The 16236-nt window shown below is 45.5% G+C and overlaps 1 protein-coding gene across 1 annotated transcript in view; it reads left to right on the top strand.

Moving 5' to 3' along the window:
• LOC137438726 (uncharacterized) overlaps positions 1 to 16236 on the top strand; it is a 230457-nt gene that overhangs the window by 49856 nt on the left and 164365 nt on the right. Inside the window, exon 6 of the mRNA XM_068134015.2 lies at positions 9420 to 9473. Coding sequence (XP_067990116.2) covers positions 9420 to 9473 — 54 coding nt within the window. The remainder of the gene's footprint in view (positions 1 to 9419; positions 9474 to 16236) is intronic.

The raw sequence follows: 16236 nt of genomic DNA, 5'->3' as shown, positions 1-16236 counted from the left end.
GTTTGTTACTTTTAAGTGATATACACAAACATATACAGCATTGTCAAATGAAATGAAAACCCCATTAAGATGTAACGAACTATCATCCATCCACACGTGTTAAAATAAACACTATTTAACGACTTCCTCAAGGGTGTTCGTTATTTGACAAAATCCTCAACAACTACGTTCCGTACTTATGACCACCCTGGAAGTAACTCGTGTATGAACATGAATAACACCACATGGGCGGGCTTAGATTTCCTGCAAAGTATGTTACGGACTTGCCTCTGCGCCTAGGTTTACTTTGTGCCAGTTGCCGCACATGCTTCCATATGAGCAGCAGACGGCATCCCACTCACTATCATATGGCCTCAATTTTGCTGAAGTAGCTGTTGTGCCTTCATGGCTGCAGAGCGCCGAGCTCGCTCCAGCTCTCCTGGAATTGTTCCAGCGCTCCAAAAGAGTGCAAGTTCTCAGCACCCGATGAAAGCAAGCATGAGTGATGTCTATCTTATACTTTCCTTGGTTCTTGCATTCCCTAACGAAATGAACCTCATCAATCAGCTCAAACAAGTTCTCTACACATTTCCCATTGCCACCCTCAACACAAATTTGGTGAGCTGACTTATACTTGCGTAATTAGAACTTTCCCAGTTATCAGCATCAGCAGGCATGATGCTGTCACAACGTTGCCACAGACAAGACAGATGCCGTCCTGTCCTCCACCAATCCAGTAGCCTCGTCCCATGACAATCCCAGTTAGCAAGCTAGTTATGCTGGAAGGATATCTACCGAGTTATGATGGAGTTAAAATACGTTATCAGTAAATTGCTTCGGGTGTTCGTCATAATTTTATTTATCATTTAATTATCTAGCTGGACCATGAACCAAAACAATGCCTGATTATGACAAAATAATCTCTACAAAATCGAGGCTCATGGAAGAGCAAGGTGAAGGAGGATATGAACTGGCAATAAGACAGCGGGGCAACTATTGAACACAATGTCGTGAAAATCAAGCTCAGACACGACTTGACCTCTGGGTAGGTTTTAATATCATTTAGATCTGCAATACATCCTGTAAAAATACATGCATGCAACAGGCATTAAATCAGAGCATTTCAAGAGCAGCAATGGAAGTTTCAATATAACAATGGTTAGCGCAGCGCATCGTCAGCGCAGCATTTGGGGGCGTACATACCATTCAAAAGACAAGCAAGGGAATTAATGAACAGGAAAGGAGACGGAGAGAGGATGGAAGGAAATACTGCAACACAAAAGTAATAGGGTTGTATTAGGAACAGTGAAAGGGGATTAAGGTGAGAGGTCGCCAAACCCACCTGAGATGTGAGGGCAGCAGACCTTGTGCTTCAACCTCATCACAGGAGGTTTCAATAATGTTGAGAACAGAATCCATTCATCCTCTTCTTATATATAACTAGCCGAAAGCACCCGGCGTTGCCCGGGTTCTTTTTGAATGAATTTACTACTATAATTCAGCTTTTACTCGCGGCCGTAGAAGATTGACGACTATAATTCAGCTCAGCTTTTAATTGCGAAATGGGCCCAGCCCGGCCGAGGTGGGCCTCGACCGGCCTCGCCACCTAGCCTATAACCTTCCCCGGGCCCGTCCCAACATTTTTTGTTTCAGAGGTTTCCTCCTATCTTTCACCGTTCAGGAGATTAGCGCGTGCCGACAAACAAACAAAGAAACAAACAAACAAAAACTTTATTTTATATATATAGATTATCCAATCCAGTATTTGTATCATTTCCTGTGCGTTGGTGTGGCTGAATCATGGAATACACTGGGTAGTTTGCCATTGCCTATGCCAGTAGATAGGGCAGGAAATATGGAATTTGCTTAAGGTTCCAGCACACAATGGCCACTTTTGCGCAAGACACCATGGGATCTTTAATGTCCACCGAACGAATTCCAGCGTATGTGACACCGAGCTTGAGGTCCCTCCAAGGGATGGCACCATTGTCTCAATGCAATGTCCTGTCTTTCCTGCAAAGCACCAGTTCGACAGTTTACAGTCAGGCCACCGAGAGTATAACCAGTTTCGGCAGCTCCAAGGCAAGTATATGCTACCTCCAAGCTATTCTGTGTTCCCCAATGCACACGAATAGAAAACATTTGAAGTTCAATCTGCACAAACCCTGAGGATTAAAAAGCAAAATCAATTGACAATTAATCCAGCTTTATAGAACCATGGGAACATGACTTGCGTATGATGTAATAGGAAACTGTGTTCATGTCTTCTTTGCAATCGCTCTATCATCTTTTGATGCTGGCTCTGAGAAGCCTAGGTCCTGAACCTGAACCATCTGATGGTATATTCCCCAGGGGTACTTTAGCAGGTCAATGCCACAGTTTGGAGCCTAAGACATCCGACTGGTTCACGTAAACTCACCCGTTCGTCCCAGACATCCGTCATTTGGAAAGAACACATCTCCCATTGCTGAAACTATGGAACTTAAACTTAAGGAGGGACAGCATTATATTCTCCATCACAGATACTCTCGGTTTGAAAGACGAATGTAATGCACAAAGCTTGCATGTACTCTTTTATGAATTTTCTTTTGATCGCAAGTGTTCTCATAGCTGAGAATGTGTCCTGGACATTGACAGGTCACTACTCCATCACATGATGCTGCTGAAGCAGCCCTCAGTCAGGGCAGCAGTTATCGCCAGGGAGCGGCACACAATGGCCTACTATTTTTACCCTGCGCTCACGAAGCGTAAATCGGGGTTAAGCATTCAGTTGCGTACGTGTGCCGTGCCGTACTTGTGCCATGTGCCGTGTCTGCATTTTTAAAATTCATTTTCTTGGCAACCGTTGGTCCGATTGACACGAAATTTTACCATAGGAGCACTTCCGCCTGTATAATTTATTTATTCATAATTATGACGTCATAGGTCACGTGGTACGGACGCCATCTTGGAAAAACGTTACACCTCTATATCTCCCAAACCGCTCAATGGAAAAAATTGAAACATGGCTCATTGTCAAGTACTCACCATGGGGAATAAGATGTGTTGATGGTGATGTCATCGATGCCTTAATTATGACGTCATAATTCGACAAGTACTACGCTTAATCTGATCAGTATGAATAAAACAAAAATTCCTCTGCAACTGTTAGTCCCATGGACACGAATTTTTCAGAACATGTGCGGATCCTGCTGTAGATTTTTAAAATGACAATTATAACGTCATAGGTCACGTGGTACAGACTCCATCTTGGAAAAAATCGAAAAAAGTTGCACCTTTATATCTCCGAAACTGCTCCATGGAAAAAATTGAAACATGGCTCATTATCAAGTACTCCCCTTGGGGAATAAGCTATGTTAATGATGATGTCATCGGTGCCTTCGTAATGACGTCATCATTCGACAAGTACAACACTTATCCATCATTGGGAATTTTTTTTTCTCAGCAACTGTTGGTCTGATGGGCACGACATTTTCACCATAGGAGTACCTCCTCCTGTGGAATATTTTAATGATAATCATGACGTCATATGTCACGTGGTACATGCGCCATCTTGTAAAACCCCAAAAATGTTGCACCTCCATATCTCCAAAACCGTTGCACGGAAATAATTGACTCATTGTAAAGTAAAGAACTCCATGTGGGGAATATATGTTGTTAACGATGACGTAATTGGTGCTATAATTATGACATCATAATTCGACAGGGACCATGCTTAGTCTGATCAGTTTGAAATGTATTGAGCATGCTCTATGCAACAATTATATTAGAGAATTTTAATTTATGATGTCATCGCTCACTTGGTCTGGCAGCCATATTGGATCAAAGAAAAAAAAAATGTTCAAAAACAGAAGACTTGGCTTGCAACAAGTTGACTGCGCAGGCAGGGTAAGTATTCTATGAATACCATCTAGTTTCAAAAGGGATTGTGTGATTTTTATTTTTGATTTTTACTTCTATCAGGAAATGCTAATTGACAGGAATCCCAGCTTAACAAACCTCCAAAGGTACTCATTGGTGTGAAGTTTGACTGCCTGGCCTGCGAAACGTCGCAATTGCACCATGGGATCGTTAATGCCCACCAACTACTGCTGGCACATGAGATGCCCAGTTTAATGTCCATCAGAAGGTTGGCACAGAAACTGATGCCTTGCCCTGTCTGTGAAAAACCAGGATGGCAGTTTATAGTGAGGTCGAGATTCAAACCGAAGCTAGACAGCGTAGAGTCAAATGTGCATACTGTTGTGAAAATTAACCAAGTCCACAACTTTGTCCCATAGGTAGGTTTAATAACAATCAGATATTTGGCATCATCCTGTAGAATACAATCATGCAATATATATCAGGATCATGGCATCATATAGGAAGGATCGACAATATTAGTCAATGCAAGCAAGCCTAGAATATGAGCGGGTACGTACCATTCAAGACTACATGTCATAGTATAATGTCACAGGAGTGGCTCAGCGTCGCGGACGTCCGAGGTCTTATAGACGCCCCTCAGTGGTTCAAGTGAGCATCACACCCGGGTTCAACTTTGATACATTTTCACTACATTCTCCCCGCCGTGAGAACTACACTGCCGCGAGGCAGGACTCAAGCGTGCGTCAGCATTAATTGTTTGGGGATGTCATTCCATGTCAGTCGGTCCATCCGTAGCGGTCAGGGTGGCGAATTACCCTGCCAGCATGGGTCTGGAAACTACCGGGTACGACATCCCCAAGTCCGGAGTCCCCTGCATCGGAGTAGCCGCTGGAGGCAGGTGTCGGAGGGGGCACCTCAGAGCCTTCAGGCAGGGGTGTATTTGACGAAGGGAGGGACGGCAGATGTTCCATAGAGGAAGCTTCGGGAGAGTCCATAGACTCATAGATTGGTTCGTCGATATCCCTATAAGGGTCGGTGACCCCACAAGGGGCGAGATGGCGTACGGAGACAGTGGACTTGCGTCCATCTGCCGTCATCACACGAGCATGCTCGGGATTAGCCTGTAGTACCTGCACCTTATCCACAAAGGGATCGTACTTGCTTGTGCGAACCGCACGTTTGAGATAGACCGGCCCTGGCTCAGCGAGCCAACTGGGTAAAGATCGGATACTACCCAAGCTTCTAAGGTGGTGGAACAGTCTTTCGTGAGGGGTCTGGTTGGTGGCCGAACATAATAGAGCCCTGATCGAGTTCAGCGCCGCAGGCAGCGACCAAGCCCATTTATCTAGGCCCTGGCCGAGGGTCCTGAGGCTTAGCATGACGGCCCTCCATATAATCCCATTGAAGCGTTCGATCTGCCCATTCGCCTGGGGTCTGTACGGAGTGGTGTAACTCGAAGCGACATTATTTTGGAGCAAGAAACTCCTCACTTCCTGGGACAGGAACACTGCACCCCGATCGGTATGCACGTAGGCCGGATACCCAAACATAGAAAACAAATCCTGCAGGCACCGTACGACTGTGGCAGCCGTCATATCCGCGCACGTATAAGCGAAAGGGAATCACGAGTACTCATCAACGATAGTGAGCAGATAACGAGAGTTACTCGACTCCGGCAGCGGTCCCTTGAAATCCATCGCCAATCTCTCCCACGGTCTAGTAGCACTAACCAGCGTCCCCGTGGGAGGGTTGTAAAAACGCGGTTTGAGTTCCGCACATACAGCGCAGTCGCGCCAGATCCGGCGGATGTCCCCAATCGAGTACGGCAGATTACCACTACGCACAAGATGAGCGAAATGAGTCACCCAAGGATGACACATAGAGTCATGCAAAGCGCGCAGACCCTCCAAAGTTATGATGCCCGCGCACGTCGCCGGCCTCGATAAAGCGTCGGCGACTAGGTTATCCTTCCCCGTGCGATATTTGATGGTGTAGCAGAAGTCAGCGAGTTCGATACGCCAGCGAGTGACTTTCTCATTCTTAATGCGTTGAGCATGTAAGGTGTCGTACATGAACGCCACGCTTTGTTGGTCCGTGATGATTTGGAAGCATCGCCCGAGCAAGTACGGTCGCCATCGCCGAATCGACTCGACGATCACGTACGCTTCCTTTTCGACAGACGAATGCCTCCGCTCAGCGGAAGTGAGAGTCCGCGAAAAGAAAGCCACAGGGCGCCCCCCCTGGGAGAGTGTCGCCGCTATCGCATGATCCGAGGCATCACTTTCTAAGACGAAAGATTCGCTCTCGTCGATCGTCGCCACAGCGTCGCCAGCGATGTCGGACTTAAGGCCCCTAAAGGCAGCCAAGGCGGCTGGGCACATGGGGAACGTGTCGCAGGCCACGAGGGGGTGGAGCTTCGCAGAGAAATTTTGCACCCACTTAGAATAATGGGCGAACAGCCCGAGAGCACGCTTCAGCGAAGCCCGATCGCAGGGCGGAGCCATATCGAGCAAAGGCCGCAGTCGCTCCTTATCTGGAGCGACAGAGCCGTGGGTCACGGTGTACCCCAGAAGATCTATAGTGCATAGGGAGTAACGACACTTATCCTCATTCATGGTTAGGCGATACCTCTGCGCGACCTCGAGGAAGTGCTTCAGATTAGCATCATGATGCCCCTGGTCATGCCCACAAACCGTAAGATTGTCCAGATATACAAAGACATCTGTCAAGTTCTCCTTAGCAATGAGGTCGTCCATTGCCCTCTGAAAACAGGCGACCCCGTTCGTCACCCCAAAAGGTAGTCGGGTGAACTGGTATAACCTTTGACCCGATTCAAAGGTGGTATAGATGCGATCGGCCCTAGAGATGGGGATCTGATGATACGCACTACGCAGATCGAGAGTGCTGTAGACTGAGTACTGGGCCACCTGTCGAACCAGTGCATCCATCCCCGGTAGGGGGTAGGCATCCAGCTGTGTAAAGCGATTAATCCTCTGTGAATAGTCGATTACCATGCGTCTGCGATGCGCTTCACTTCCCACCACTAAGACCTGGGCCTGCCACGGCGACCTGCTGGGTTCTATGATACCTTCCTTTAAGAGCTGGGCCGTTTCTTCCGCAATGAATTGCGCGTCTGCTCGTGAGTAGCGCCGTGATTTCACCGCTACGGGAGTGCAGTCAGTGGTCAGGTTGGGGAACAGCGAAAGGGGCTCAATTTCCATTCTGGCGAGTGCACACACAGCGAGCGTGTCAGTCCCACCGAACTCCATTTCCAAACGTCCATGTCGCTAAAGAAAATCGTGTCCTAACAGAATGTCAGCACATAAAGCAGGTAAGACCATGAGATGTACATCTGGAAACATGCGTCCCTTTATCACAAGCTTCAATCGACATTCTCCTGTTGTGCTGAGCCTAAGCCCTTGGGATGCCATAAAGATCCGTTGTGTTGTCCCTAGAACCGGCCACCCATTTCTTTGCACCAGTCGAAGATCAATAAAACTATCCGTAGACCCCGTATCGATTAAAGCCCACGCAAAAACGCCTTCGATCATGAGTGGAATAATGGCCTGAGCAAGGCCGGAAGATCCGGCAGGTATTGTGCCATCCGAGCGAGATGATCGCGCCTCGCGTGTAGATCCCACGCCGGCTGCAGTTTTCCGGTCGTTCGAGCAGCCTCCGGAGGGCACTCGTGTCAAACGTATAGTTTGCCGTGCCAGAGCAGGAGCTTGTAATTCGTATGAGCAGCCTTCAGAGGGCGCTCGTGTTACGCGAGAAGGGTCACAGCTAACTGTAGTTTCACGTGCTGAAACAAGAGCTTGTAGTTCGCACGAACTGCCATCGGATGGCGCCCGTGTCACGCGCATAGTTTCAAAGCCATCACGAGACGTTCGGATTCCAGTCAAGGACGGTCGCTCCGCGTTCGGTCGTGTTAGCGCCACTTGTTTTGGCGGCCCGATGTACTACACCAAGGTCGAGCGTGCAGCCAAGGGCCCATGAGGAGGAGCTCATCAAAGCCGGGTGAGGCGCCCCGCTCCGTGCTCGGTCCATTGGCTCGGCGATAAGCCCATTCAAGGTCGCGCGAGTTCGCGAGCCCCGCGCAGTCTTTCGGCAAACTTTTGCAAAATGTCCTTTCGTCGAACACAAATGGCAAAGCGCTTCCCGAGCCGGACACGCTGACCTGGGATGTTGCCGATTCCCACAGAAGTAACACGTAGCGTTCCGTACAGGCTTTGGCCTAGCCGCCGCAGCAGCCGCCAAGCCAGAATCCGGGTCCTCCTCGGGAGCGGCCAGGGGTTCCGCTAGCATGGTCGTGTCCGCTCCCGGATCCACGGCGGTAGCTCTCTCCGGTCACGCGAGTTGAGAAGTCCCCGCAACGACCCATGTGTGGTCATAGGCATTAGATTGCTCCCGGGCCTCAGTGTATACGTGTGCCAGCCGTAGAGCCTCCGTGAACGTCAGGTCAGCTGTCTCTAAAAGCCTTAGCCTGAGAGTAGAAGAGCTGATCCCAGAGACAAAAGCATCTCGGACAAGATCATCCTGGACTTGCTCGTGAGTGCGTACCTCTTGAGCACTGTCCGCAAGTAGACGTCGCAGTTCCTGGGCGAATTGATCTACCGTCTCAGTGGGCTGTTGACTTCGCGTTGCAAGCAGATGCCTGGAGTACACCACACTCCGTTTCTTAATGTAAATTCGTTTTAGCTCTGCCACAGCGGCATCGTACGTCGCACATTGTTCGATGCTCCTGTAGACGTGATGGGCCACTTTAGTCTGCAGCACGTCCAGTTTCGTTTCAGCAGTAGGAACGGTATCCTGTGCTTTGAACTGGTTCTCCAGTGATTTGAGCCAGTGAGTTAGCTCCGAGCCCGAGTCCACTGCTTGTGGGTCGGCGCTGAACGTCGGTACATGGATCATCTTGTGTCCCGCCATTTCCATAGATCTGATTGTTATTAAGTATTGTGAAAATTAACCAAGTCCACAACTTTGTCCCATAGGTAGGTTTAATCTGATCATAGTTCTTCGCTCTTTCACGAGCCTCGATCTTGTATACAAAAAATAATAATAATAATAACAATCAGATCTTTGGCATCATCCTGTAGAATACAATCATGCAATATATATCAGGATCATGGCATCATATAGGAAGGATCGACAATATTAGTCAATGCAAGCAAGCCTCGTATATGAGCGGGTACGTACCATTCAAGACTACATGTCATAGTATAATGTCACAGGAGTGGCTCAGCGTCGCGGACGTCCGAGGTCTTATAGACGCCCCTCAGTGGTTCAAGTGAGCATCACACCCGGGTTCAACTTTGATACATTTTCACTACACATACCTCATGACTATCGTAGCTCCTTCCATTCCCTTTGAACATGTACTCGTACTTCATTCATCAATCTAATGTTAGTGGCAGCAGCCATACATCTCATGCACTTTAAAAAGGATAAAAAAATTGTTTGCTTGTTTTATCATTTTGCTTCATGTAAAGTTGTGAATATTTGTTTCTTTCTTACTTATTTCTATGTTCCTACATGTGCCACCCTGCATTCCTATTGATGGAATACATCAAACCAAGGGGCCACAAGGTCATCCTGCCTCACCTGTGCACAAAGGCCGCAAAGGAACTATGGTTGGTCGCTCACTTGCATTATTGCTTGCTGGAATTGTGCTATTGTCCATTCACTTACAGGATATTAATTATATTACATACTCATGTGGGAGGGGGACGTGTGGATTAAATGGAGAAAAATTGAATTGATAAATGTAAGATTAGGTAGGAAGAGTAGTGAGGGAAAAGAAAAGGTTGGGAGGAATTTGTAATATATGGTGGGGGTAGCTGGTAGGGGGATTGGAGGTCCGGGGGAGGCATTATGGAGTATACAGAATAGTGCAAGTTCTTCGGTGTTTGGGGGTGGGGTTCACATTAATGGATTGCCTATGTAATAAATAATTGCCTATGTAATAAATGCATGGCCACTTAGTCCGACAGCAACATAAAAAATATCATTTCATTATTTGCTTGAGAGGTTCTGCTATATGATTGATGCGGCAGCATATTTAGGATGACAAATGAGCAATCTGCTTAATCAATGAGTCGATTGTGTTTTAGATCATCTTTAAGAATCGAGAAGTTTAAAATTCCAAACCAGTGAAGCAACTCTTCAACCAATGCTGCAATGAACCGCATGACTGTGATGAAATGAAATCCAGAGAGGGATGCCATCTCAGATTTGATATGACAAACAAAAAGTTATTCATATCAGATACCTCGACATTTTTCACAACCGCTGGGGATTTCGAATTCTCCTCTCAGGACTTTTTTTCTCCAGGACCTTGCGCACATTTTGATGCCACATACGTCCAAATCAGACTTATCGTTCAGATGTTACATGACAATTAGTAGGTGTCACATGTCCTAAAAATACTTCAATTTTTGCATATGTTTATGTACAACATACATGTGAATATGGGTTACATGCGTTAGGAGACTGATGGTGTCAATTAATTGACCTGGAATTTCTTCTGAGTGTTTTAGCATGTTATCTAAGACATACTGAATAATTATAGAACAATATAATTCGGCAATCATTAGACAAATTAATATTATGAAAAAGTAATTTTACCATTGCGTTCATTAGGTGATTCCATGACCTAGCTGATGACTGGACGAAGTGAGCTGATAGGTCTGTAGTTGAGGGTATCAGTTCTTGTACCCTTTTATGTAGTGCAGTGATATTGGTGGATTTCCAAGCAGATGACAGATGACCTCGTGCAAATGATCGGGTGAAACGGGCAGAGATAGGATGTGCAAGAGCAGCACAGCATGTTTTTAGGACATGTGAGCTAATGCCATCCGATCCAGTAGTAGAGTCAGAGTCGAGGTTTGAAAGAACCTTCTGCACTTTTTCAGGTGCAAAAGACACTTAGTCCAGGAGCATTTGTGTATGACCTGGGGCGATTAATACAGGGAGACAGCGGTTAGGGACACAATATTTAGAAGCAAACAGAATTGAGGCATTAAACCTTCTCACGAGCGGAGTTGGCTGTGGTGCCATTTGAAGAGGGAAGGGATGTAAGAGGAAAATTCTCCTGAATAAGGCACCATCAGGTGGCAACAATAGGCCTCAAGCTGAGGCCTGAAATAGTGCCAAAAAAATGAGTTTCGTTCCGAACTCGTGGGACTACGATTTCTATGCATTTTTTTATTGTATATAACATGCCTGACCTTGTGTTAAAAGTTTAACTCTGAAATCCTGCCAGTTTCCGTGAACGACCACGTCAAACTAGGTCATGTAGAGTCAAAAGGAGGATTTTTAGCTCCGGTGCCGACTTTGCGGCGTGGTATCTCCGTCAGTACATATAATTCAGCCTAGGAATTTATGCTAGGCACAGACCTCCCATGGTTCTGTGGCCCTGTCAGTTTTGAAGGCTCTTACTTATGCACGCATCATACAGCGGAAATGTAAAAAAACGTACTTTTGTCGAACGTACCTACTGTAAAATTCAATGAATTTCTCCGAAATTAACCCAAAATATTTTCGAAACCATCAGAGATATCCTCTCGAAAATGGGTACGCTTGGCATATGGAAGGGATACTGCTTATTGACGACGTTGCGTGGTTGTTTGGAAAACAACGGATGAAGGGGGCGACACTAAAAATGCCTCCAGATGCATATGGGGACCACATGATGACCAGGGATAGCATGGTGAATGTCGAGTAGGGAAGCTTGGTATTATGGTCGGCGGTATGAATCCGATGAATACATGATAATCCATTGATACAATAAGTATCAATCCATAGATAATAATAAGGCACACACCTCAATTAAATCGCATGATAGTTTATTCATCGTCATATCAATACGCAAGGATACAGGCTTCGATGTATGCGAAAATTCTGAATGTCCACGGGCTCAAGTAGCACAAATCTTCTTAAAATTGCAAGGCAATCGGATGAAAATTGAGGATTTTAGAAATTCGACAAAGTTGGTGAACTTTGGCCTATGTTGACCTATTGACCTTTTGATCCCAAAAACAATAAGCTTCTTGCTTATGATCAACTCTACCATTTGGTGAAATTTCTTGAAGATCGATTGAAAATTGTGACCTGTAGGCGCCTGACTAACAGACAGACAGACAGACAGACAAACAGACAGACAGACAAACAGACAGAATAACGCACAAGATCAAGCAATATACTTGAAAAATCTCAGGTAGAATTAATCAGCAATTATTTAGCTCAGGTAGAACAGCAAGGTGATTGTGAGTATTTTATTATTAAAATTAGTATACAGTGCACGTTTTTATGCCTCCGCAGGACAGTTGTCCGTCCGGTTGTCGGTCCGTACCAGACTTTCGTTTCCAGAATAACCACTTATGGGATTGGGTTATTGGTATGGACTGTAATAATTGGTATGATAACAAAATTGGTATGAACTGTAATGCAAAGATGAACTGGTTCGATTTTGGGTTGTAAAGGTCAAAGGGACCTTGGTCATGTGACCATGGCCTTTAATTTAAAATCTTGGTTACCACAACTTGTGGATGAGAGAAGGGATTTCAATCAAACTTGACAGTCAATATCGCGGATGCTTCTTCATGGTGGTCGAACCCTTCCCCCTCCTCCCCCCAATGCAATTCGGGGACAAAATCTTCCCCATTCTGTCCTGCTACCCGGATTCGTCAGGTCAGCGCTTTATTAGGGTCAGAGTGCCGATTGGTCCCCATGGACCGTCCCTTTCCCTCTTGTCCCTGTTTCTCTCTTTCTCCAACTCTGACGTGGCCGTGACTTCGGGAAGGTGGGTCACACCATCCTCGATGTGGGGGATCTCTGGGTCGTTTCTGGGAGATCAATCCGCTGTCTTTGTGTCACGGGCTTGTTCGAGAGAACTGTCCGAAGTGATACAACAACAACCAAATTTGACACCACAATGGCCTGCTGTGCAAAGATGGACAGATTAAATTTTTGGGTGTAACAGGACATGTGCCCTTTGAAAATATTTTGCAGATCATAACTCGAGTTTGAAACATCTGAGGTTTTATCTCTGTCATGTGACCTTTAATCGAGATCAAACGTAAACAGTGGGTTGACCGAACGCAGGCGGACGCATATCCAATATCACCCACCGATGCAGACATTGTACAACAGAGCTCGTTTCGTCCCACCCTGCACAATAACTTGGGGTATAATTAGCAGTGTAGGTAGATCCTAGACTCGTGGAGGTAGATCCTAGACTCGTGGAGGTGTATCCTAGACTCGTGGAGGTGTATCCTAGACTCGTGGAGGTAGATCCTAGACTTGTGGAGGTAGATCCTAGACCCATGGAGGTAGATCCTAGACTCGTGGAGGTGTATCCTAGACTCGTGGAGGTAGATCCTAGACTCGTGGAGGTAGATCCTAGACTTGTGGAGGTAGATCCTAGACCCATGGAGGTAGATCCTAGACTCGTGGAGGTAGATCCTAGACTCGTGGAAGTAGATCCTAGACTCGTGGAGGTAGATGCTAGACTCGTGGAGGTAGATCGTACACTCGTGGAGGTGTATCGTAGACTCGTGGAGGTGTATCATAGACTCGTGGAGGTGTATCGTAGACTCGTGGAGGTATATCCTAGACTCGTGGAGGTGTATCATAGACTCGTGGAGGTGTATCATAGACTCGTGGAGGTAGATCCTAGACTCGTGGAGGTGTATCATAGACTCGTGGAGGTGTTGGTGAACTCGACGTTGACCAGATGCTGGTGTCTGTTGGCAAGATTGTGACACTCACCGTCCAATTGCAGCCACGTCTGCAGGCATTCACGATATTTACTCCATCTAAGAGGCGTAAACGGCGAAGTTATGTCATTCACGACGTGTTCAAAGTGCATGAAGCACTTTAAACGAGATTTTCCCGTGGCCATGACTAAACATTCAGCGCGACATGGGCGCCACCATTTTGTATGTCATGTGACCCAAGCAAGTGTTCTGATAGGCCTAGATTCAAAATTAGTGCCTTCGATGCAAGACAAAGTAGTGCGACATAAACGAGTGGAAAACTTTCAAACTGGCAGGATCTGTTAGTTAAACCTTTTGTATGTGCTACAACTCGGCACGTACTCAGATTACCAGTGATTATTTTTTAGTCTCTCTGACCTCGGAACGGGATTGAACGATACACGGTGTCAGCTTGAGGCCTACAAGGCACAAGTTTGAAACTTCATTCTTGAAGTTGGACAGATGTTGTTTTCTGGCTCTCCCGAGAGTAGGCACACACGTGTTGCGGACTTTTTGGAATGATCTCAGATTGCCTTCGGTTGGGTTAGCCTTCCAGGAAGAGAAGGCAAGTTGTTTCAGAGCAACTTCCTCACCATTGGATGAATCTGTGCATGCGAGAAAAGCATGTTTCTGGAGAAGAATTCCCAGGCTGAGTTAACATCGGAGGCAGTACATATGGGAGACCATTACTGAAGAGAGATAGCTTCTTGCAGTCCCTGTCAATCTGCTTCAGTAAAATGTCAGACTCGTTGGCATTGATGCAGCTCTCTAAGAATAGCCAGAGATGTTGACTTTACACCAGAATATGATGAGATGAACCAATTGGAGCAGAGGAATAGCAGGAGACATTTGTAGGAACGTTAGTCATCACCACGTCCAGAATGGAGGATTTGCCTTTGGAAGAAATCTGGGTTGGAAGGTTCACTGATCGAGTCTGTCCCAATGAATCGAATGACTGAATGATCAATCGTTTAGAGAGCACTTTTAGAGTTTAGAGAGCAATACATTGGATAATCTGGGTTTTCTGCATTCTTGCTCTCTCACAAAGCACAGCTATCACAACCAAACCATGGCATTGGTCATTGCGAGATCACTTCCAGTAAAACTAGAGAGGTTCCAGGGATCCTGAACTCAACTGGTCTATATCAATATGGTTAGAATATGCATAATAGAACCACAAACTATATAGTTCATATGTGCTAAAAAATATTTGACAAAAATTGATTTTTCAATATGGCCGCCCTGCCACGCCCATTTTTGGGACTGCAACGCCCAAATGCAATCCCAAACTAGTTTATGTCTTGAAGATGCTGCATAACAAGTTTCATCAAATTTAATCAATATTTGTGACTTTTAGAGCGTAGACGTCGAATTGTTTACAGACGACAGACAGACAGACGACAGACGGACGACGGTCTACGGACACTGGGTGTCGATAAAAACTCACCTGGACATAGTCCAGTTGAGTTAACAATGGTGATCGTTAGTGCGATCACCTGTGCAGATTTCTCAGGTAAACCAATGTCCAAAGAGTAAAGGCAAATTCTTCTTTTTTTTCATTAATTAGTGTTAACGGCACAAAATTGCAATTTAATTGTTTCATTAATTGCAATGAAAATGGTGGAGCAAGACCCGTGTCGGTGACCCCACTTGAAATGGGCTAATAATGCTGTAAGTATAAGAAGTAGAAAAAGTGTTAAAGTCAAAAACAACAATAGAGTTTCATAAACACTCAAAATTACTCGATGTTATCGTTATACTGATGTTATTTTTCACTTTAGTTACTTATATCCTTTGCGACTTTGTTATTGTTCAGAAATGTAACATAAAGCTGGGAATGGAACATTTTTACCCCACACACGTGAAGTGAAAAGCGGGGTTAAGCAGTTGATTCACTTCTGTCTGTCTGTCTGTCTGTCTGTCTGTCTGTCTGTCTGTCTCTGTCTATCTGTCTACTAACATCAGTTTATGATTGAGGAACAACTTAGTTTAAATTGATTGTGGTATTTTAAACAAGAATCGGAAAACAAACCTGAAGTTTGACAATACATTGACTCTGAATTCATCCCGATCGTGCATGTGCCAAGAGGAGTGAGATAATTGTTTCCTGTCTGTCTGTCTGGCAGTCAAACACAAAATTGAAAATCATTCCAAACAGGAAATGTACTCTTTTTATGGATGTTATGAAGGACACAAACAACAGGCATGAATAACTAATGTAATGTGTTAAATACGGTGGTGTAATTGACACTGCATCAACGGTGGAAAAACTTACGGAATATTTTATACGACCTTTACAATAATTAAATTTACGGGAATTTTTTTTTTTTATACAACCTGACAACTTGAACACTGCGTGGGATAGGGGTTGTATGAAATATGGTGGGCAGGTTGGGTGTGTAACAAGGACGAATTGATTAGATGTTGGTGAAGATCCACATGCGGATGCAGATACTATAAATTTTTGAGTGATTCTTCAGCTTTGAGAGATCAGGCCAAAAACGATATATAGCACGATATGTCAAAAAGTTGTGGACGGATTCGGATGAAACTTAGTGAATAGGTTGGGTTTGTGACAACGACAAATGGATTCGATTTTGGTGAAGATCTGGATCCAGATACGGGAGTTTTTTAATTT

Source organism: Myxine glutinosa, chromosome 13 (assembly GCF_964187855.1).
Source record: "Myxine glutinosa chromosome 13, kmMyxGlut1.1, whole genome shotgun sequence".
Lineage (NCBI taxonomy): Eukaryota > Metazoa > Chordata > Myxini > Myxiniformes > Myxinidae > Myxine > Myxine glutinosa.
The sequence above is the reverse complement of the archived record's forward strand: the minus strand, read 5'-3'. Positions and strand labels throughout refer to the sequence as shown.